The sequence below is a fragment of the Mustela erminea genome, chromosome 5, assembly GCF_009829155.1.
Source record: "Mustela erminea isolate mMusErm1 chromosome 5, mMusErm1.Pri, whole genome shotgun sequence".
In the NCBI taxonomy this organism is placed as follows: domain Eukaryota; kingdom Metazoa; phylum Chordata; class Mammalia; order Carnivora; family Mustelidae; genus Mustela; species Mustela erminea.
The window spans coordinates 56192373-56216526 of NC_045618.1; the positions used below are offsets into that span (position 1 = coordinate 56192373).

General features: G+C 38.5%; 1 protein-coding gene across 1 annotated transcript in view; it reads right to left on the reverse strand.

Annotated features, from left to right (window-relative positions):
- Positions 1–12541: 12541 nt before the first annotated feature.
- Positions 12542–24154, reverse strand: part of AQR (aquarius intron-binding spliceosomal factor) — a 93695-nt gene continuing 82082 nt past the window's right edge. The window contains exons 31-35 of the mRNA XM_032343217.1: positions 22335–22505; positions 18490–18575; positions 16991–17165; positions 14370–14483; positions 12542–13170 (exon numbers count right to left, since the gene is read on the reverse strand). Of these exons, the coding sequence (XP_032199108.1) occupies positions 12838–13170; positions 14370–14483; positions 16991–17165; positions 18490–18575; positions 22335–22505 (879 nt within the window). The 3' untranslated portion in view covers positions 12542–12837. The remainder of the gene's footprint in view (positions 13171–14369; positions 14484–16990; positions 17166–18489; positions 18576–22334; positions 22506–24154) is intronic.

The window sequence follows — 24154 nt, forward strand, 5'->3', positions numbered from 1 at the left end:
GGTATTTTTGTCATAGCTGTCCAAATGCAACAAAATAGGGCATACAGCAATTCTTGGTGCAGGGCAGACAGTGAGGGACTGGGAAGATAAATACTGAAGTTGGGAGCTGTCAAGGCAATTAGGACTTAGAACTAAGATCCTAGAGAAAAATGGAATGCAAGAATGGGAGCCACCATCAGCATCAGTTTTCCTCAGGTTATTTACTGATTAAGTTATGCAGGACAAGAGGCCTGCAAACCAAACAGAAACTGGGTGAAACAGCAAAGCGGAGTTTTGGGTTGTTTCGTGATGCTACGGAGACAAAAACTGAGTTCAGGACTAGTCACGGACGATTGGTTCAAGAACTATCTCAGGCTTTCCACTGGGACCTCTAGGTCCCACATCCTAGGACTGAGGGTGAGCCAGAGCTAACAGGACATTCCCAGAGACGGCAAGCCAGTCTGGGGAGGTATGGTCCCAACTAGATTGAAGCAATCGATCGTAAAAAAAAGTTTTACAAAATTTTATGTAAAAATAAAATGTATAACAACAGTAAGACAAAGCAGGAGGATTTAATGTAGTTAGTACTGTAAGGCTTAGCATCATCTGGGGAGTGGAATAGGTATTATTAATTCTTAGTAGACTATAGTAAGTCCAGAATGTCTTTTGTGGGGCACCTGGGTGGCTCAGTCGGTTAAAGTGTCCCAACTCTTGGTTTCAGCTTCATGATCTCAGGGTCCAGGGATCAAGCCCCATGTCAGGTTTCGCACTCAGCTCAGAGTTGGCTTCTCCCTCTCCTGCTGCCCCTCCCTCCGCTTGTGCATTCTCTCTCTCTCAAATAAATAAAGAAAGAATCTTAAAAAAAAAAATGTCTTTTGTAATCGTTAGGATAGCTGGTAAAAGGATGTATTACTAATAAAGTAATAGAATGAGGAAAATAAAATAATAAACAATACTTTATACAAAGGAAGTCAAGATAGATGAGAAAAAAAGAACACAAAACCTAGGGAAAATTAAATGGTTAAAATAAACTCAAATATATCAGCAATTATATAAAAGTAAAATGATTTACTCTAATTAAAAGACAAAAATCATTACACTAATTATAAGTGCTGCTGACAAAAGAGAAATCTTAAATATAAGCATGCAGAAAGATTGAGTAGGAGGCTAGAAGCAAATATGGCATGAAAAATCTAACCAAAAGAAAACTGGTACAGTTACATTAACATAAGGCATGGTAGACTTTAAGGCAAGAATCTTTACTGAAGTTCCAGGGAAATCATTTCCTCATGATAAAAAAAGCTCATAAACCAGGAAGGTATAATAATTATAAATGTGTATAAATTTAATAACATAGTCTCAAAATGCATCAATTGTCAATGCAAAGAACTGACAGAAGTATAAGGAGAAAGAAACGAGTTCACAGTTAGAGATACGCTCTTGCTGGGCACACCGAGAATACAAGACTGCTCTTTATTCAGGCCATTTCCCCAGGGCTGAATCCGTAGCAAGCAACCTTGCAGATGAGGTCAAGTTTCCCTCTGGGACAATAAACAAGCTTGCTTACTGCCTGCTACCGTAGGGGTGGATTCCCCAGTGTTCTTCTGCTATAACACAATCCCCTGAATACGAAGGCATCCCTGGGGGCCCTCCATGTCACGTCTGTGGGACTTGGGAAGCAAGGGGAACCGATGCAAGCAAGAGTCCTGATGCCCACGCTGCTTGCAGCGCTGTGATTGGTGCGGTCTTCTGTGTGTCCCCCGGGGGCTCTATGTCTTCATCGTACTAGTTCACAAGTAGGAAATCAAATTCCACACCCAGTTACTTTTGGTAATATAAACTGGACACATTCATAGAAAAACAAAATTTACCAAACCAACACAAAAAGAAACAGAATAGTTCTATACTATTAACTAAATTAAATTTGAAATTAAAAACCTTTCCGCAAAGAAATCCCTAGGCTTAGATGATTTCACGGAATTGTTCCAAAGGCCGAAAAAGGAATACCAATTTTACAAAAATTTTTCCAGTGACTAGAAAAGAGAGAAAATACTTTCAACTCGATTTATGAGGCCAGCATAATCTTGATGCCCAATTTGACAAGAATGATACGATCACAATAATTATAGACCAATCTCTCTCATAAATATAAATACAAGAATCCTAACAAAAATATTAGCAAACTTAGTGTGACAATTTTTTTTTTTTAATTAGGAATGTCAGGTTGCTTTCATATTTGAAAAATCAAATTGTAAGGACATCTGCTTCTGCTCATGAAACAGTAATTGATCATCCCATTATAATCAACTAGAAAACTGGAAGAAATATAGGAAGCAACTACTTGCAGACCGTACGTCCCCCAGAGAAAGGAGCAAAAGGAGATGAGCCCGGTGACTCATTGGCCTTTTGCCCAGAGGCAATTTCCCAACAGCAGCCCTGGGAAGGAGAACCTAAGTAGAAGCCTCACAGCCCTACTGAATTTAGGAGCTAGAAACCTGTGCAGGCTGAGCTGGGTGAGATGTGTGGGGCAGCGTACATAAATAAACAGAGTTATGCCCCCAAAGAGCTGGAGAACTCCAAAGAGGGGCCTCCTCAAGTCTTTGCTGAATACTAACCCACACACATGCAGGGTAGAACTCCATGAAGTCATGTGAGGCACAACTAACTGCCATAAGCTGTAAGCTAAGCAATTTCCAGAACTTGTGCAAGTGTAAGAAATGTTTAAATTTCTACCAGCTGGAGTATGATACCTCATTGAACACCTGGGACAGTGACCACAGGAAGGGTCAGAACTGACTGAACTAAGTTAGCCCTAGAGTGAAAGGTACTGAATTCCAGGGCAACAAAACTTAAAAACAAACATCAAAAATTGCCCACATAGTCCACAACTGCCTGCCAAAGCAGAGTCTGCTTGAGATTCTCTTCCTCTCCCTCCCTCTTGGTCCCTGCACCCACTTGTGCACACACCATGTGCGCGCTCTCTCTCTCTGACAAATAAATAAATCAATAAAATCTTAAAAAAAAATAAAGACCAAAAAATCTAAATATTCAGCAACATAGCATTTGTAATTTCCAGGATCCTATAAAAATTATGAGGCATGTAAAGTGTAGCAATTTTGGCCCATAACCAGAAGAAGAAAAAACAATTGATAGAAAAGCACATTGATGCAATTCACCACATTAATAATGAAGAAAAGTTTATAATCATCTTGATGAACACAGAAAAGAATTTGTTAAATTCAATGTTCATTCATGTTGAAAAAAACTCCCCTTGGCACACTACGAATAGAAGGAAACTCTTAAAATCTGATACAGAGCATCAGAAATCCAAGAGCAAACACTGACTAGTGAAATATTGAAAGCCTACCCCCCAAACTGGGAAGAAACAAAGATACTCATTCTGATGGCCTCTACTCAACATTGTACCAGAGGCCACCAGGTTAATAAGGCAGAGAAGAGAAATATAAGGTGTATAATTAAAGAGGAAGTAAAAACTATTAAGATTATAAATAGAAATGAAAGTATTGTCATTCACAGATCACAAAATTATGTGTGTAAAAAATCCAAGAGTCTACAGTTAAACTATCAGAAATAGTAAACTATAAGAAACCTTGAATTCATCAATATCAGCATGTACCGGGTCAACATACAAAAATATATTGTATTTCTGGGGCGCCTGGGTGGCTCAGTGGGTAGAGCCGCTGCCTTCGGCTCAGGTCATGATCTCAGGGTCCTGGGATCGAGTCCCGCGTCGGGCTCTCTGCTCAGTGGGGAGCCTGCTTCCTCCTCTCTCTCTCTGCCTGCCTCTCTGCCTACTTGTGATCTCTCTCTGTCAAATAAATAAATAAAATCTTTGAAGAAAAAAAATATTGTATTTCTATATACCAGTAATGAACAATTAGAAAGTGTAATAAAGTATAATAAAAAAGTTCCATTTATAAAAGCACAAAAAAACCCTAGTAATAAATTTCACAGAAGATGGCCAAGACCTTTGTATAGAAAACTATAAAACATTGAGATTAAAAGGCTTAAGTAAATGGAAGGAGATGCCATGTTCCTAGATTGTAAAGATGTCAGTTTCCCCCAAATTCATTTATAGATTAGATGTCATCCCAGTAAAAATCCCATTTTTTTTTTTGTAGAATTGACAAGATGATTCTAAACTTTATACACAATGACTAAGGAAGCATACAGCTGAAGCATACATAGAACCAAACATCACTATTATATAGTGACACTAATGAAAGCAGTGAAATGTTGGCACAAGAAAACTATATAAATAAAACAAGTTCAGAAATAGACTCACCCATAAACTATCACTTGATTTATGACAAAGATGACATTACAGTGTGGCAAGAGAAAAGATGGTCTTCTAATAAATGTGCTCAATCTTGATCCTTACCTCACACCATACAGAGAAATCTGTTTGAGAGGACAGGCAAAGCACATTCTGTATGATTCCAGTTATGTAAAGCTCAAAACCAAAACTAATCATGGCAGAAGACAGGTATTTATTTGGCAGGGATAATGACTGGTAAAGGGTCTGACAGCAAATTTCTGGAGCTGGCCATGTTCTATTTCTTGATTTGGGTGATGATTACATGATTGTATTCACTTTATGAAAATGTACAGTTGTGCCCCTGGCATATGCACTTTTCTATATGTATAATACACTTCACTAAAAAGTTTACTTAAACCGAAGTGGTTTATACATGGCTGGCATCAGAACCAAAGGAGTTTGTGCATTTCACAAACAAAATACCATCCCTCTGTTGTCATTTTTTTCCTAAAAAAATTATGTCAGTATTTCACACAATATATTACCAAATATCTCCTTTAGGATCCCAAAATGCCTACTGATAGGTAGCACGTCCTGCTTTTTGCAAGGTCCCACTAACTTAGGAACTCCTCATGGCTGATATTTCCAATGTATTCTGAGAGTGCCAAATCTGATGTCAGAGATCTTTACATTCCTTTCATCTGCATTTGCCATTCACACTAGCCAGGTCAGGGTCCGGTGATTACTGTTATTGAATTCTAGACAAGAACCAATAATTTCATGTCCTATGCTCAATATTAAAAGTACTATGGTAACTTAAGGGAACCACCTGATCAATTTAATTCCTGAAGTATCAATGCTTGCTAACATTCACGAGTCCTCACCAAAGGGAGGGGTGTATTCCGGCAGAGGAAAACGCAGTCTCTGCTTCCTTCAATGAGCCCATTCACTTACTAACAGTTCAATTAGATCAAGAAGTACAATGGTAGCTTCTAAAAAAACTTAATTCAACTGGTTCTATAATTGTATAAGAGCATCTTGCTTTGAGTTGTGTTAACAATAAACTTTTACTCCTGGGAACTTGAACTCACATAGATTTTCTTTTCAGCTCCCAAGTGTGCTAAAGGTTTTTTGGTCTGTACAGTTAAAATGAGAGGCTGAAACAGATGTCATAAAATGGTAACTTAAAGTGCAGGTTTTGGTAAGTCGTATCTTTCCCCTCATTACATATTACATTTTAAAAACTGTTATTTAACCTGTTCAGACTGTGCTTAAAAAACGAAACAAATCAAAGCAACCCCAAACTTTGAAAAAGAGAGAGGCAAGCAACCATAAGAGACTCTTAGAGAACAAACTGAGGGTTGATGGAGGGAGGGGGTGGGGGATGGGCTAGATGGCTGATGGGCATTAAGGGCACTTGTGATGAGCACTGGGTGTTGTATGTAAGTGACAAGTCACTGAATTCTACTCCTGAACCCACTATTGCACTGTATGTGAACTAGCTAGGATTTAAATATAAATTTGAAAAGAAAAAAATAAAGATTACTTAGAGGGTCTCCCCTCACAAAGACTTTAGGCTTTAGAATTTCAAAGGCACAAGTTAAGTACTGCTTACCAGAGTTCTTTCCCATTCTGTTTCTCACACCTTTTTCAGAACAAAACAAGTATTAATTTGGCTTTCACCCATAAGTATGAACACTATAAACATCAAAGGATACTTTCTATCAATCTCTCATCTATCCTGATCTTGGGCAACCTAGTATCCTCTCTGGTGCTCTAACCATGAGAGGAATTCTTCTTCTTCTTCTTTTTTTTTTTTAAGATTTTATTTATTTATTTGACAGACAGAGATTACAAGTAGAGAGGCAGAGAAAGGAAGGGAAGCAGGCTCCCCACTGAGCAGAGAGCCCAATGTGCAGCTCGATCCCAGCACCCTGGGATCATGACCTGAGCTGAAGATAGAGGCTTTAACCCACTGAGCCACCCAGGTGCCCCATGAGAGGAATTCTTTAGGATACTCGCCTTACTCCTGTGCAGAGTATAGGTGTTACTCCTTTTACTTGTCTCAAGCAAATAGGTTTGAAGAGCAGCATCTTAAGGGATTTGCCTGAAAGTTAGAGAGTGGTTCTAGTCACCATTCAACTAATTGTAGTGTTCTAGGCAAATTACCCAATTCCTTTGTGCTCTTATCTATGAATTAATGGGTCATTTTTGGCATTGTTGCCTGTCACACAGTAGGTCCTCAGTAGTCAGTGAATGTGCAAGAATTAAATACATTCAAAGACATCTTCCAACTTTTTCATATCTTTAACTCAATTCATTTCTGTGAAAAGTAGTAAGCCAGAAAAATAAAATGCAAATTAACTAGGTCTACTCTGGTTCTATTACTGTTCTTGGGACAGTCTGGAATTAGAAGAAGAAATCACACAGAAAGGTGCGACTGGAAGCAAAGGGGTAATGAGCATACAATAGTACAGAAGGCACATTTCTTCATGAACAACTGAAAGAAAAAAACAAAATAAACCCTTTCCAAAGGGCCAAATGAGCCAATGAACTAAAGTAGAAAAAATTATTATTTTATATAATCAGATCTATCCACAATTTTGAATTTTTTGAAAAATGTCAGTAAAATCAATTTCTCAAAAGAGCTTTTTATATTAAACCAGGAATCTCCCAAGGAGAAGCGGCTACCACTGAGGCTCTTGAACTCAAGATTTTCTGCAAGAAGAGTTAAGTGTTAGGTGTGTGTATTATGTAAGCCAAAGATGGAGAGAAAGGGGATAGTGGGGACAGTCATCTCTGGAGATCAACCAAGAGAGAATTCAACATGTCTGATGCAAGGTGTAACTTTTGGGGTCTTTTATGTTAAACTTTCTTAGGAAGGGGGGATTTTCTTCATTTTCTATATTACCTTTATTTTCTTCTATTATTTCTGGCCCACTCTTCTTGCCCATTCTTCTCCCTTCTTGAAACTTAAAACTTTTTAAAGAAACACGTATTTAAAGGGCTGGGAAAACAAGGTATATTGGAAATGTGAACTTTCTTTCACTGTGGGGTTAGGAATGAGAAAGGCCTAGTGTGAAATCCTGGAGTCTAAAATTAAAATCTAAATGGAGAACGCTCAGTGACCTTTTCTTGGGAGGCTCACATGAAAGAATGTCATGGTACATTGATCAAACTTTTATTCATTTTCATTTTCAGGACGTTGCTATTAATACCATATGACACTCAACAAATTACAATGTGACATTCTGTACCAATCATTTCACCTCTAGTTTCTTCTTCAGCTGTTACCTCAGACTCTGGGTTAATTAGAAAAAAAATTAAGAGTGTGTGTATGTGTGTGTAGGGGAGGAAAAACTTTACCTCTACCTCTTTAGGGTTGGTGACTGGGGCCTGTGAGTTAAATGGACAAGACAGGGTAACAGGAGAAGCATACAAATTTAATTGATCTTATAAATTTTACTTTCATGGAGACTACATGGAAAAGTAAAAACCCGAAAGAAGTTGTTAGGCTTAGAAGCTTATATACTGTTTTAACAGAGAGTGATAAAATGTGAACCAAATAGGCAAACAAAAAGGGGCTTGGGCTTATAGAGGTGGCAAATTGGGGAAAAGTAAATATATGGGCAAACTGATGGAGAATAAGTGTTATTTTAGTAAGGTTTATTTATGCAGATCAGCGCCATCTGTTTCTGGTAATAAGGGTTATTTTCCTCTTCCTAGTATAGAAGAGAGGGGACACCTTTACAAAGGAAAATTTGTGTCACTTTTACAAAGGGACATTGATGCCCTGATTTTTGGTAGAAGCAGAGGACAGAGAATTCTTCCTACATCTGCTGCTTCTCAATTGCCTTTAGGTCAAAATAATCCTTATGCCAAAGTGGCATATTATAATCCCCATAGGTTTCTAAGGGGAAATCAAAGTTCAACTGCCCTGGTAAAGATATTGGTTCCCAAACCACTGTGTCCTGCAGTTAGTCCCCTAAAAGTGTCTTAATAAAAAGAAGTTCTATGGTCAGCTGAGTTTTGGAAGTGCTGGGTTAAACAAAGTTAACTGATTTTTTTTCCAGCAGGAGTTCTCAGAACCTTTTGTTTACTAACAATGCGATGTGATTCTGCAAAAAAAGGAATAATTCATTGTGTTCCTCAAGTTTATTTGGCCATGGAGCATGTTTTTCAGAATTTTTCAAGAATAGTGTTTTCCTGTAATGTATGTTGAGAAGTAATGAGATTACTCACCCTTGCATGTAAGGGCAGAAGTCTGAAGAGCCACTGAATAAGTATAAGCCAAACTGACTAAATAAAGTTTTCATGATGTCCATCAGAATGAACCATGCAACATCCTGAGAAATGCTCCAGTGACTAAACTCTGGTTTGTCCCTAGGAAGAAAAACTAAAGTGTCCAAAACTTCTGGATCTTACTGAATTAAAACCCCTTCTTGAACACTAAAAAGAGTACCAATGGATGAAGAAAAAATGGTCTCATGTGTTCATTTCCATCCTTGGCTCAGTACAGCTCCAGTTGCATTATTCTTAAACATCTATTAACATGATTGCTTCATAATTACAAAGGCTAACTGCCAAGCCTTTTCCACAGGAAGCAAGGCACTGCTTGTCTTTAACTGCTCTTCTGGCTTGTGCAAAAGGGTCACTTTTTAAAAAATCCTTTTACTCTTATGTTAACTGAAGAAACTTCTCTAAAATGTCATTTGAGTGACTGCAAGATAAAAAGGAAAAGGCACAATGGCCACAGTCGCCAAACTGTGGAAAGGGCCAAGATGCCCTTCAACAGACAAATGGATAAAGAAGGTATGGTCCATATATACGATGGAGTACTATGCCTCCATCAGAAAGGATGAATGCCCAACTTTTGTATCAACATGGACGGAACTGAAGGAGAGATTATGCTGAGTGAAATAAGTCAAGCAGAGAGTCAATTATCATAGTGTTTCGCTTACTTGTGGAACATAAGGAATAACACAGAGAACATTAGGAGAAGGAAAGGAAAAGTGAACTCAGAGGGGGAGACGAACCATGAGAGACTGTGGACTCTGGGAAACAACCTGAGGGTTTGGGAGGGGAAGAGGTGGGGGACTGGGTGAGCCTGGTGGTGGGTATTAAGGAGGGCACATATTGCACGGAGCACTGGGCGTGTGCATAAATAATGAATCTTGGAACACTGAAAAAAATTAAAAAAAAAAAAAAAAGGAAATGGCACATTCAAAGGCACAGAGCTAACTAAATTCAACAATTATATGATCTGGGGTTGGGGAGTGCAGGATTCAGAACTGACAGATGTCATCAAACACATGATGGTGCCCAGTGCCTTCCCTCTGGTTATCCTGTTCTGTCAGAATTTTAATTTCAGCAGAGACCGTCCTCAAGTAGACTTGATTCTTGATCTTCCATTGTCAACTGCTGCCACGTGTCCCCTTCTTCATCATCTTCCATGCTCTTGGAATAGGGGCAAAGATAATCAATTACCCAAGTCAGAAGACTGGTTGGCAATATCCTATATTGTCTCCAGGATTTGGGGAAAAAAATGGAGAGAGAAGGGCTAGTATCTACTGGGCACCCAGGTGCCAGATATTTTCACAAACATTACCTCATTAACGAAGAGACCTTTTTCCAATTTTGAGAAGAAAGAAAACTGGGGCTTAGAAAGGCTATAAAACATATCTAAGGTCAAACTAAATGCTGATGAGCAAATGAGATAAAATTTGAGCCAGGTCTGCATGAGTCCAAAGTCAAGTTTTACAATAGCATGCTGTTTCCTGATCATAAAAAAACTCCATTTATATAGGAGCACAAACGACCCATTTATGCCATTTTTCTCTGTATCTAGTGCAACATCTCAATTTTTATCATCACACTAACTTCAAGAGACCTGATAATGTTTAGATCAACTCATTCATTTGCCCAAATCAATGGAGCTATTTATTCTCAACGGCTGGTAATGAACTTCCTTAACTCAGCATTTTGTGGAAAAAAGTCTAAATATTTGAATTGCTTCATTTCATGCTCATTCTCTTGCATACATCTTTTTGGTTTGCTTTTAAAAATAGATTCCAAAATCATGACATATTCAGATCTGAAAAACAGGATGGAGGGCAATGAGAACACTAATCTGAAATGGTCACATGGCTGAAGTACCTGTGTCTCTAATCCCAATAGAAAACTCTTGAATTTATGAAGCAGTCATACTTGTACGCTTGATTGAAAAGAACTGTAAACAAAACACTGTCCTAGGACAGCAAACTTGAATTCTACCCCCTCTTTCACAGTTGCCCCCCTGGTTAAGACTATCTGACTCAGTTTCCTCATTGTTTAAAGTAAGAACTGATCTCTTAAGCTCCTTTAAAAATTCCATAATTTCACTCACCATTCCTGTGAAAAAATAATTTAAAGTAATTCAAATCCCACCATCATTGTCTCTTTTAAAATTTCTTTGAGAAAGGTGAACGACTTCTGGTTAGATTTTCGTTTTAGTGTGACAGAAAATCAAACAGCAAAGAAAAAAGCAAGTCCCTACCTAGACAGAATGATACATAGTATCTGGAAAAAGGGTTTACTTAATGAGAAAGCAGAGTAACTGTTTGCTTATTTTAGTTGCAGGTATCATGATTCAGATCCTCTAAAGGGTAGAGAGAAAAATTCATCTTTTCCAGGAAACACAGTAATAAGGCTTCTTTCCTCTCGCTTAGGCTGATACTAGAATACTCACAGAGGAAAATAATTCTGAGTGCTCTTCCTCATACAGATGCCCGCAACACCTGCTTCCAAATTCTTATCATCAGAGAAATTATGTAACAGACTATCTGGCTCAATCCTTATTCTGGTAACAAAGAGACCAAGGATTCCCAGTCCCGCTTCCTTGGCATGCACTTTCCTTTTGCTGTGTTCTGATGCAGTAGCACACCTTATAATATGAAAGCCTGACTCGTCTTGACCACTGCCTGGTAGAGCTGAGCAAACACTAGTCAGTCAAAAGTGTCATCGACTTGACTTTCTCAGTTTCATCTCCTTTCAAACTCATTCTTTCAAAATGTCAGGAGCAGAGGCGTGTCAGCTGCCCTGTGCCGTGCTTGCCTACTTTGTTCAAGGTTCCTTGAACATGGTCAAGCCTTTAGGTGGAGGCACCAGTGGGGATACTTTAGGGAAATGCTCCCCACCAGCCACGCTAGCAGACGCTGAAATGGGGATGAGAAGAAGCGGGCAAGTTAGAGGTTCCCCTGTCAGAAAACATCGGTTACACTCGCTGTTAACTTTATCAGTGATTTATCGGTACTTGACCATCTCGCTCATTCGTGTTGAGGACAGTACAAACATCTGAGAACAATGCTTCTCAAACTACAGAGTGCAGATAAATCACCTGGGCACTTTGCTGGGGAGGAGATTCAGACTTAAGAGATCTGGGGGACAGTGCAAACTGCTTCAGTTTCAGCGAGCCTCAGCGGATGCTGGTACCTCTGGTCTGCAAACCCCACTTGAGTAGCAAGGTCCTAGTACCTCTGCCCTCCCAAATCTCGAGCACATTCTACCTTAAGGTCACCTTGTGGCTGCTTATCTACCAAGATAAGCAGATATCTGGGGTATAAGATAAGATATCTGGGGCATCTGGGTGGCTCAGTGGGTTAAAGCCTCTGCCTTCAGCTCAGGTCATGATCTCAGGGTCGTGGGATGGAGCCCCACATTGGGCTCTCTGAGCAGCAGGGAGCCTGCTTTCTCCTCTCTCTCTGCCTGCCTCTCTGCCTACTTGTGATTTCTGTCTGTCAAGTAAATAAATAAAATCTTAAAAAAAAAAAAAAAGATAAGATATCTAGGGGAGTTAAGTTCACTGACTTTCACTGCCCAGATTCTGGATCTTTCTTCTTGCCCAGATGGATTTGCCAGCTTCTTCTTGCTTAGCTGCATGACACATCCTGGCTCAGCCTTACAGCTTGATTTGATACCATTCTGCCAGCAACTCAAACATCAGGAGCACCTGCTAAAATACAGATACCTGGGCTCTAACCCTGAAATTCTGATTCTTCATTCAGTCTAGAGTGGCCCCAAGAATAAACAGACATCCTAGGTGGTTCTAACACATAATGAGACTTTGAGGAAGAAAATACATCTGAAAGGGAGGAAAAAAGGAAACACAACTTGTCTCTGATACTCTGAGAGAAGAAACAACTTCCTCCCAATTTGAATATTTACTTAAGGATGTTCAGAGCTAATTTTGGTGTATTCTGTCCTTTTCTTTAGAGAAGTTCACTGAAAATAGAAAGTATGTCTTATGTATTCTACAGAAAATTCTTTTAATGTAGGTATAATTACAGATACATTCAATTATAAAAACATCAAAGGAATGGCTATTTGTCCTTCTGACTGAACAAATTAAACTGAAGTTGTTTACACACATACAATTTTCTTTTAAATATATCCAAGAAGACAAACACTGAGATTGGTGACCAAAAATTAGGACTGAACACAAATTAGTACCCTAAAAGAGCAGAAGCAAATATAAAATACAGAAAGTAGCTTTAGTTAGACTTTATGAAAGCCATGTTCCCCCAAGAAAGGCCACAGTTGGGCTACTTGGTCTCCTGTGGGGCCGGTGTGACATCCTGAGGGGCATGTGCCTCTGCTGGTACGGCTATAGGTCCTGCCGCAGCAGCAGTGACATCAGATGCAGCAGGGGTGGCTTCTGGGTTGCACCTAGCTCCCGTCTGAGTGCGGGTGCTCTCGGTCTGACTGCAGGTGATCTCATTCAGAGAGGCTGAGGATTCTTGACTGGAGGTGGCATCTGTCAGACCGGATAGGTCAGTTTGAGAAGGATTGGCCTCCTCTTCTGTTTCCAACTCCGTTTCCTGACTTTGAACTTCCTCACCTTCTTCTACCATAGCAGGTGGTAGCTGTAAGAAAGTCTAATGAAAAAAAGAAAACATCAATATGAACCTAGATGAAAAAAACACTGGCTTACAAAGCTAAGCTCTCACATTATCTTACTAATAGATACTGTTCAATCCAGAGGGCTCTAAAACACTGCTGGCCACTTTTTATTACAAACATAACTCTGATGGCAATGGCCTAGGTCTTGCTGACTCCAAAGATCAAAGTATTGGATCTTCAGAGAAGAAGATAATATGAAAATGTATTAGCTTTTTTGGCAAATAAATTGGCTGTAACACTTCTGCAAAAACAGTGGCTGATTAGGACTGACTGACACAACTGAAGGGCCAACCTCAGTCAAGGAGATGTGTGAGGGGTGGGGAGGAATAAGCCTTCAGATAAAACCATGGCCGGGCACAAAGCTTCTGTCCACACTCAACCAGAACACTGGAGCAGCTCTACACGTTTAGCCTCCCGTTTAGAATGGCGAAATAAAAAAGGCCACCCATAACACGTGTAGATGAGGATGTGGAGCGACCATAGCTCTCAAACACTGCTGCTGGGAATGTGGTGCAACTACTTGGCAAAATGAGTGGGCACTTTCTTAAAAAATTGAACATGTATTCTCTATTTTTCAGCCATTCTGCTGCTAGGGATTTTACGTGCGCCACGCGCCCCTCTTCACCCCGCCGCCCCGCTCCCCATACAAAGACTGGGACAAGAATATTCACAGTGGCTTTCTTTGTAACAGCCAAAGGTGGAAAGAACCCAAATGTCCATCAACAGGTCAATGGGTACACCTGGTAGGTCCCTATAATGGAATACTATTTGGCAGTAAAGAGGGGCTACAGATCGAGGGTAAGATCCTTGGAAAGGGACTTCCTGCAGAAGTCAGGAAAGGGACTGGTGAAGGATGAGAAAGGTTACCAAGGGGCATGAGGAAACTTTTGGAGATCATGGGTATGTTCACCATCCTGATTGTGGTGACGGTTTCACAGGTATTTACATATGTCAGAACATATTAAATTATATGCTTTAAATATGTGGAATTTATTGTAGGCCAAATTCTATCTACACAAAGGTGTTTTTAAAAAATGGATATTACATGAATTAACAACAACCTTGGATGGTTTAGCTGGTTTCCCATGAGGAACTGAGTACTTTAAAGATGTAGTCTGCAAAGGAGTAGATTCTTTGTACAAGAAAAATAAGAATGAATTTTGACAAAACTCACCTGATGATAATGATGTGTGGTCTGTATCAAATGCATGTACATGTTGTATACAAAGTTCGCCATCTGGGGCATGTTCTTTATTACCTGTACTTCGTGAGATGGTCGCTCTCCATTCTAGAAAGCAAAGAGAAAGTTAAGGACAGTGAGAAAGTTGATATGCTAAAAGCAAACATTCCAGATGCCCATGTCTCCATCTTACGTACAAGCACTACTAGGGTTTGGAGGACATCAGAACAGTACCAGGACATTAAGATGTCAGTGTGAGTGAGAGCCCAGTAATGACTTCATAAAGAGAAGGGATTCAATTTAAATTTAGCAAAAGGTAGAGACTCAAAGAGAATTAAGAGTTACCACCTTTTAATATCAGGCTGGCAAGTAAGATAAGGAGTTTGGGTTAGGAACCCATGTGGAAGAGCAAGAGCTATAGATCATTTGAATAGAGAGAAAAGTCAATGTGGCCTAAAGCATGGTCTCTAACACTGTGTAAGCTCGAAAGGCAATTTTCAAGCTTACTCAGAAGGAAAACACTAAAACTATTTTTCCTATTTATGTTTCTTTAAAAATAAGCTAACATTACTATTATTTAAAACACAGACTGTTAGTCATGAGGGTTGATATTTAAAAAGGTTTTTTTAACTAATAAAATGCATGGTCAAATAGTAAAGTCCAAACTTCGTGGTATGTTTCAGAACTGTCTGGGGCAGACTGCTAACTTGTGGAGGTGTGCGGCCGGCTGCCGGGGCCTGGGATTCGGTAGGTCTGCCAGAGAACGGGTGGGCTGCTGCTGCAGTGGTTTCCGACAACCACCAGCGCAGGTAAAGTGGTAAAGCAAATGAAGACCGTAAACAATCTGCACTTCTCCCTAAACTATCCTAGAATAAAGATGAACACACCTCCTATTTATAGTCATTATAAAATGTTTATAAAGTCTCACCCCTTCTTAGTATAGATGCAGTTCAGAAAACCATAAAGGTAAAAAAAACTTCTATCAAGGATAGGGCTTTTACCATAAAGTAACAAATCAGCACACATAACATTAGCAACAGTGAGTGTATTAAATAGAACTTCTCAGAATTAAGCAGGATGGCAGTATTACATGTAGGCAGGTATTCTTTTGATAGCAGTCACTTTCTGCGAGGGTCACACTTGTGTGCAAAGACAGCACTGCTGTTACAACTACAAAACATGGCCTTCACAACATGGGAGGTTCTGTGTGTGTTTGCGTATTTTCCCGGGCTCTGCTGGGAGCTGCCTCTTCTGAGACGCAGTGCTAGCTGTGTGGCCCTCTCTGCCTCGAACACAGTCTCTTGAGCAGAAGATAGGGAGCTGCTCCTAGCCCTTAGCACCCCAGGTGTCGGATAAAGCACTGGCTTTCAAGCCTTCTGTTCATTGGCACTCCCTGACCTCCATGTGCCCCCAGATACGTCCCTGCAGCCTCTGCATAAGAAGGCTGTGCCTCAGTCCTTGTGTTAGGAACCTGCTTGTGTAATAATCAGCCCACAAAAGATTGAGAAACAGAGGGCTACAGGATCATGTCCAGACCTTGGAGGCTGACACTGAAGGCTTCACAGGGCCCCACCTCATCAAATCATTCCACCCTTATCCCTCTATTCCTGCAGAGAGGCACTTCCACGGAAAAAAAAGTTTGAAAAAATGTACTCAGCCTTATAAAACAAACACACATAATTTCATCTTTTTCTTCAGAGGGAGGGAAAGAAGTGTACTGTGAACATTTAAAACAGCTTTATTGGGGGAAATTGGAGGGGGAGATGAGAGATTGGGTGAGCCTGGTGGGTATTAAGGAGGGCACGTATTGTATGGAGCACTGGGTATGGTGCGTAAACAATGAATTCTGGAATACTAAAAAGAAATTTAAAAAATAAGTTAAAATTTAAAAAAAAAAACCAACCAAACAGCTTTATTTAAAATCTAAATGGACCTCTAAGACACTGCATTAAAAATGCAAAGCCCCAAAGTCACAACCTAAAGATTAGCATGCTAACCTTTATGAAAGAAAGAAAACAATATAAGAAAATAAGTATTTGCTTCTTTATGCAAAAGAAATATAGGGCCTGGGGTAGGGGGTGGGAAGGGGGAGCAAGGAGGACAGACAGGGAAAGGGTACAAGGATAAGGAGGGAGGGCAGAGGCACTTCTGAGTAGGTCCTTTGTTGCTGTGCCCTCCTATGTCCTCTGAAGTATAGGTTTCTTCAGGGTTCTCTAACAGCTAAGCCATTTATTACTCTGTCATCAATTAGTTAAGTTCTCCCTGAAAAGCTGAACAGAGGCAGTAAAGTACATGGATTCTGGAGTCACACTGCCTGGCTTTTAAAATCTTGGATTCTCCATCTATGAGATGCATGACCAAACTACTTAACTTTGCTAATCCTGTTTCCTCATACATAAAATGGGATTAATAAGGAAGAGCTAATTGCCTGATACATAGTGAGTCTTCAATAAACGTTGGCATGTACTATTATTTTACACAGAAAATTTAATTCAGTTCCACAGTGTAGGGAACGCTCTAAACCACTGATGGGATTGATCTACGCAATGCTGTTCCTAGCTACTGGGATCACCTACTGGAGAGTGCTGCTCTATACAATGAAGAAGCAGGCCTACCTTTCTACTGGTTGGGAAAGGTTCTGTCGGAATAATATGCAAATGAAGTGGACGGGCAGTAAGCTGGCTGAAAGCTGGAGTTAGTTCAAAACAGTTCTGGAAGAGGGATACTCTTGCGAAGATATATAGTCCAAGTCTGGCTCTAGACATGGCCACCACTAAGCGACGGACATCCCTTTGGGAAACAAAATTAGCACAGTTCAAGATTAATAACATTTGTATGCAGCTTTTCTTCTTCTTTGTTTTGTTTTTGTTTTTGTTTTGTTTTTACTTATTCTACTAAATATCCCTGTTAAGCTATGGCAATAAAAAGTTAAGCGTCTTAAAAACTGAAATTCAGAATAAACATTAAGTTAATATCAAGTGATTAGTTAAACCAAGTAAAGTTACTGCTTTACCACTAAACTCTATGTTCATGTTTTTGTTTTTGTGGGAAGGAGGGGAATCATGACTAATGCACTGATTTAAAGTAGCTACATTAGAATTATGGAACACGAAGTCAAGTCATTAAGTGTGAAAAAGGCAAAAGCATGACACAGTAAGAAAAAGGATGGGGAGGGGACGAGGCATTATTCGTATATTCACACTGTGAGTTTTGGGAGATTTTAATTATGTAAATCATAATGATGCCCCATTCAAACAGCAGCTATAAATCTTAATGCGGAAAAGGAAATGCTTTTTAGAAAAGTTTGTCTCCAAATACATGTTTGGTAAGTAAGCAAAAATAAACTATTTTAGAATGCAATAGTTTTGAAACAATTTCTCAAAACATTACATCTTTGTTTACTCTTACATAAAAGTTATCAGTTTGATGCAACTTGATCACTGGGCTAAGCTCCAAATAGATTTTGACTTAATGACAACATTATGAGAGCTTGGAGAGAGCTTAGAGACTTTTCTCTTTATATCTACCAAATAAAATAATAAAACAAACTCTCATTAGTTTTGTTAGTAAGTCGTATGAGATGAAGGTTTATATAAAACTGAATGGCTGCTTTGTAATAAGAATATATTATTCCCATAAATCTCTAGCACATAAATACATCACAATAAATGATAAAAATAGATTATTGTTTGTTTTGACAGTTCTTAATCCGGGGAGAACAAATGGTTTCTTTATTCTCTAACGGTGAAGCTGAAAGACTGCGTGGGAAAATAAAGTCAGAAATCCTGTGCAATGAAAAATGTACTCTGAAGACTCCTTTTACCACCTTACCTTTTTAAATTTCTGACACTGCTTCCAACAAATACAAGATACTAAGATTTTCTAATAAAATCCTATCTCTGAGTGTTACTGAAGACTAAAAAGTAAATGTACTAAAATATTTAAGATTGAAAAAATTCAGAAGCAATGACAATAGTACACTCTGCAAGAATCTGATATTGTTATACTCCAACAAAAAGCTCGACAAGCCAAATGCTGCCATAACAATTAATAAGAAGTTCAAAATTGAAGCAGATAATAAATTTCAATAATATTGAAAGTTTTCTTTATGTACCTCAGATGGCCCACTGCCCTGGTTCTTACTAGAGAAAGGAGAATATAATCATTCTGTTGACCTTGAAATCTGTCAACAGTTGTCACCTAGGAAGAAAAAATGGGAAATAAGGTATATTTTCAAAAGCACAATAAATAAAACTCTAGAGAGAGAATTTAAATAATATTTCAAAAATAAAAATCTTATAATTAAGATAGTCAACCTGAAAAGGAAACATGATCATATACTTGGAACTGAGAAAACCAGTTAACGAACACAAAGAAATAAACCTTAGTAACCAGATTAGGCTATGTTCCTGTTATTACACTTATAGCACTGATCTTTACCTCTGCTGACAACCAAATTACTATCTATAGAATAAACAGTCTTCTCCTACTAGACTGCTCAACACGTTGGACGCAGGGACCTGGTATCCCAGTTTGATGCCCAGCAGTATAACTCAGTATGCTCACTTATTATTTGATATATTCTTAGTTCTCACGGATAGCACCTTCTGACACACACAAAATAAGTAATTTTCATAGCACTTTTTATTCACTTTGAAACTTTATATACAATTAGGAAAGTTCATGCAGGTTTTAGTCTAATACTGGCACTCAGGCATTTATTTCTTTTTCACTAATCCAACAAAAAAAAGTGCTTATCTGCATAAGCTATAATTCACGGTCCATACCTTTAGGAGTTTTACAAAGCATTTCTTTTCAATCAACTTCACAGAAGTATAATTTACATGTAATAAAATGCATTCACTTGAAGTATCTACTTTGATAAATTCTGACAATAAATGCTCCTAGATAAGCACCACAATGAAGATTTCCATTACCTCAGGCCCCTTTGTAGTCAAAACTGTATCCCTAAGCCCTGGGCAAACACTGATCTGCTTTCTGTCACTATAGATTACTTTCTGCCGGGCTAAAATTCCTTAAAAATTGAATCATATACTTTTTTTGTTTGGCTTCTTTCACTGGGCATGTTTTTGAAATTCATCCATGTGTTGTGTCCATTAGAAGTTCATACCTTTTGCCTATTGAATAGTATTCCAATGAACAATATTCCACATTTGATTATCCATTTACCCATTCATGTCATTTGGATTGTTTCTGGTTGGGGCTTTTTTGTTTTAAAAATTGATTTCAGTGTAGTCAACATAGAGTGTTATTTTAGTTTCAGGTGTACAGTACAGTGTTTCAGCAATTCTACACTTCACCTGATACTTGTCATGGCAGGTGTACTCCCTAATCCGCATCACCTAGTTCACCCAACCCGCCATACTCCTCCCCATCAGTTTGTTCTCTGTAACTGAGTGTTTCTTAATTTTTCTTTTTGCCCCTTTGATCGTGTTTCATTTTTTAAATTCCACATCAGTGAAATCATACGGCATTTGTCTTTCTCTGACTTATTTTGCTTAGCATTATACTCTCTAGCTCCATCCATGTTGTTGCAAATGGCAGGATTTCATTTTAAATGGCTGAATGATATTCCATTGTGTGTGCATGCATATATACATACACATATGCATGCACGCACGCACACACACACACACACACACACATCTCACATCTACTTTACTCATTTATCAATTGGACACTTGAGCTGCTTCCATAAGTTGGCTACTGTAGATAATAAACTCCTATAAACATAGGAGTGTGTGTACCACTTTGAATTAGTGCTTTTGTATTCTTTGCTGGGTCAAAGAGCAGATCTATTTTTAAGTTTTTGAGGAACCGCCATACTGTTTTCCACAGTGGCTGTAGCAGTTTGCATTTGGTTTGGGGCTATCTTGAATAAAGCTACAATTCATAGTATAAGTATTTTTGTGGACATTATGTTTTCACTGCTCTTGAATAAATATCTAGGAGTGAAACTGCTGAACTGTACAGTAAGTGTGTTTAACTTCATGAGAAACTGTCAAGCTGTTTTCCAAAGGTGCTGTACCACTCTGCACATTCACTAGCATTGTTCTAGATTCAGATTCCAGTTGCTCCACATCCTTGCCAACAACCGGTGTTGGCACTGTGAATCTTGTCAATTTTAGCCAATCTATTTGGTGTGCAGTATACCTCATTATAGTTTTAATCTGTATTCCCCTGACACAAAGAATGATGGTAAGCACTTTGCATGTGCTTATTGGCCATTCCTATATCTTCTCGTGCGAAGTGACTACTCGTTTGCCAATTCTGTATTGGGCTGTCTTTATTTAACAGTGACTGTTACAGAAGTTTGTATATTTTGGATTTTAGTCTTTTGCTCTTATGTGGGGATATATTCCCTGGAAATTTCTGTTGCCAACCCGACCATGTGGAGAGCTTGTCTGGGAACTGGGCTCACACACTCAGAATGGCAAAGGAGGAAGATGAAATGAACACCCTGGTCTTTGATACACCATGGAGTCACTCTGTAACCCAGTCCTGGAACCATTTCACTTTTGTCTTCTTGTTATGAGATGGGGGGTGGGGAGACTTTCCTTCATTATTTAAGTTTTTCTGTTATAAATAAAAGGACTCAGATACTGAGGTTCTTCTACTTTTAAGCTGTCTCCATTTCAAAGTTACTAGTTTCTCATTTGCACTTTCTATGTGGAGTATTCAGCATGTCCTTGTACTCCTTTCAACTTTGTCTCCATTTCTGTGTTTTTATTTTCTTCCAGCTCACGTTTCATCTCTTCCTGAGTTATTAAATTTCTCTGCTTTGTAGCCTTCCCCAACAGAAATGGTTACTTCATTAAGCATTTTAAAATTCACAGCCAAATGTGTATTCAAAGTTTTCATCTGTTCCAGACCAACATGTTTTTGAAGCAAATGTCTTGTCGGTATGTTCTGATGTCCTCCTTTTTTTCCTATATAAATTGAGCTCGTGCTAGGTTCCTTTTTCTACTTCATCCCTGAATAAGTGGTTTCTTAGATTAGCTACATGCCAGCTACATGCCTCTGCTACTGTAGAGACAAGTCTGCTTTTGGGGGAGCATGGCTCTGCTTCTTTGAACCAGTTTGGGACCAGGAAGGCTCCTGCTCACCCCAATTTCATACCCACTGTTCTGTAACAGGAACATGGCTCTTGTGTGTCAGAGTATGCCACTCACCTTCAGAAAGTGTTTCCACTGGTACTTTCAAGCCTGGTCCTCTAAATTCTCTTCTTCCTAATTTTCTCCTTGATCTTAGTCCTCTGATTTGTGTCATCTCACTAAAAATATCATTTGTCCTTCCCTCCTCCCATTTTCCTGCTATTCTTGGATGATTTCCAAGAAAAAGTGAAAGAGCTTCTATACAGCCATGTTTACAACCAGTCTTAATTTCATCATTAGTAATACAGTTGTTATTCTAAACTTTCAGCCTTTTATTGAAATAATCAAGCATCGTACTTGATATTACTCCATATGACACAAAAAATAAAAGTATAAAAAAATAATCCTCAGGTCCAAAGGTACTCTACAATCTTCCCTTATTCTCAAGAAAAAACACTCTCCCACACATACCAATAAAACAGTACAAATTATACCTTTGAAAAATAATTTTAAAAAGCTACAATCCTACTGTAACAGTACATAAATAATGTAATTTTATTATCCTTCATTTTACCAACAAAAAGTTTCAGGATCATTTACTTCTGATTACCATCAACAAAATCTCCAATGTGGTAGTTGAGACAGAAGTTCATAGTAAACCAATAACACTGTCAGACAGGATTGCTAGAGAATTATTTATAGCTCCTATTATTTTATTTTCTTATGTCTTAAAAGGAGACAGCAAAGAGACAAAGTAGAACAATATAAATAGCTCGTAATAAATAAAATTTTCCCATCTTGCCAACATGATGAATAACAGAACATATCATATTCACAAAATTACCTTATTTGGTCTTCCAATCAATGGATTGCTTCCACATCGTCTATTGATGATGTCACGAATAAGATGCTTTTGCCCATTATATGTTGTTAGAATACTGATCTTATCAGCAGGATAACCAAGTAAACACATATACATAAAAAGTGCCACCACATATTCTGCTTCTCCAAGATTCTGTAGTGTAAAAATGACAAGATTATGCATTTATTTCCTTTTTCAATTTTGTAGAAAGAATGAGTAAGTGGCACAACTGTTCATTTATCACACTTCAAGAAGTCAAGTCAACTTGGACAAGTGAACACCTTTCATAAAACTAAGGAATAATCCTATCCTAGGTTAACACTGATAAATAAAAAGAGTATCTGGTAATTACTTCTCTTTGACACTTATAATGTATTAGCAACATATGGACTCATCATAAAATAAAAGTTACCAACTTAAAGGCTTAATATTTCTAGGTCCACAACAGTCTTAATACAGATCAATAATATTCTGCTGCAGTGTACTGCAACTGTAGGTATAAAAGAAACACTACTACAAAGAAGCAAGGTTACCGACTAAGAAGCCAGTAGAAAATCCAGTCTAATAGTGTATGTATCTAGCCGTACTGCAGTGCACTCTCAATGTTGGGGCAATGTTTTTTTCTTTTTCTTCACACTTCTTAGTATTTTTTGTGTTTGTTCTCTCCTAATAGAGAGACCACTTTAAGTGGGAAGAGGATGTGGTCTCAAATTGGTGGGTCTGGCTTATGTTTATGCTTAGCTGAATCTGAAAGTGTGGAAGTGCACACAAGGCTGCTCTGTCCAGTACAGTAGAGACTAAATTAGAAGCATTAGATGAGAGAAGAAAGTAAAACAAGAATATAAAACATAACATGAATCAAAAAAGAAAGACAAGAAGCTGGTTTTCATTTAAAGGCAAAAGTACCATTCAGGAACACCTTTAGAAAAATCATTTATATTCTAGTTCTTGGTGATACTCTCACAGCCTGAGTTACCTCTTCCATTTAACTTTTCTAGTTCTTTGGAAGACAGGAGAGAAAAGCAGCTACGTGTTATGAATTTTTCCACTGTCTACTGATAGCAAACTACCTTTAAGTGTTAGTTCTACTAGTATAGATAAAGAAACAATCAACCAACCCACCTTTTGGTGTATATGCTGCTGGATCTTTTTATGTAGATTATCTGTATAAACTTCCATGTTTTGCTGTACCTCTTAAAAAATAAAATTGGACAGGGCGCTTGGGTGCCTCAGTCTGTTAAGCATCTGACTCTTGATGTCATCTTGGGTCATGATCTCAGGGTTGGAGGATCAAGCCCTGTGTTGGGCTCCATGCTCAGGGGGGAGTTTGCTTGAGATTCTCTCTCTCCCTCTCCCTCTGCAGCCCATACTCCCCCACCTTCACTCTCTCTCTCTCAAATAAATAAGTAAATCTTAAAAAAAAAAAAAAAGGACCCTATATATTTTACAACCTAGTTTTTTTTTCATTTAATAGAGCATAAACGTTTTTCTTGTCAGTAAATGAAGTTATAATGTTATCGTACTTAATGCCTATTCATTATACGGAATAGGTACTAATGTAATTAACCCCTACTGACAGATCCTTTGGTTGTTTTCTCATTTTTAAAATAATATGCGGTAAAAGGAAAAGATCTGATAGACATTTCAGTATATAAGTCCTTGCAAACTTGCCCATTTATTTTTTTAGGATAAATTCTTCAGAGTTAGGACACTGCTTTTAATACATACTGACAATCTGTTCACCAAATTGCTTTCCTTCTAGCATTGCATGAGTATAAAATTTCCCTAAACCTACTCCACAC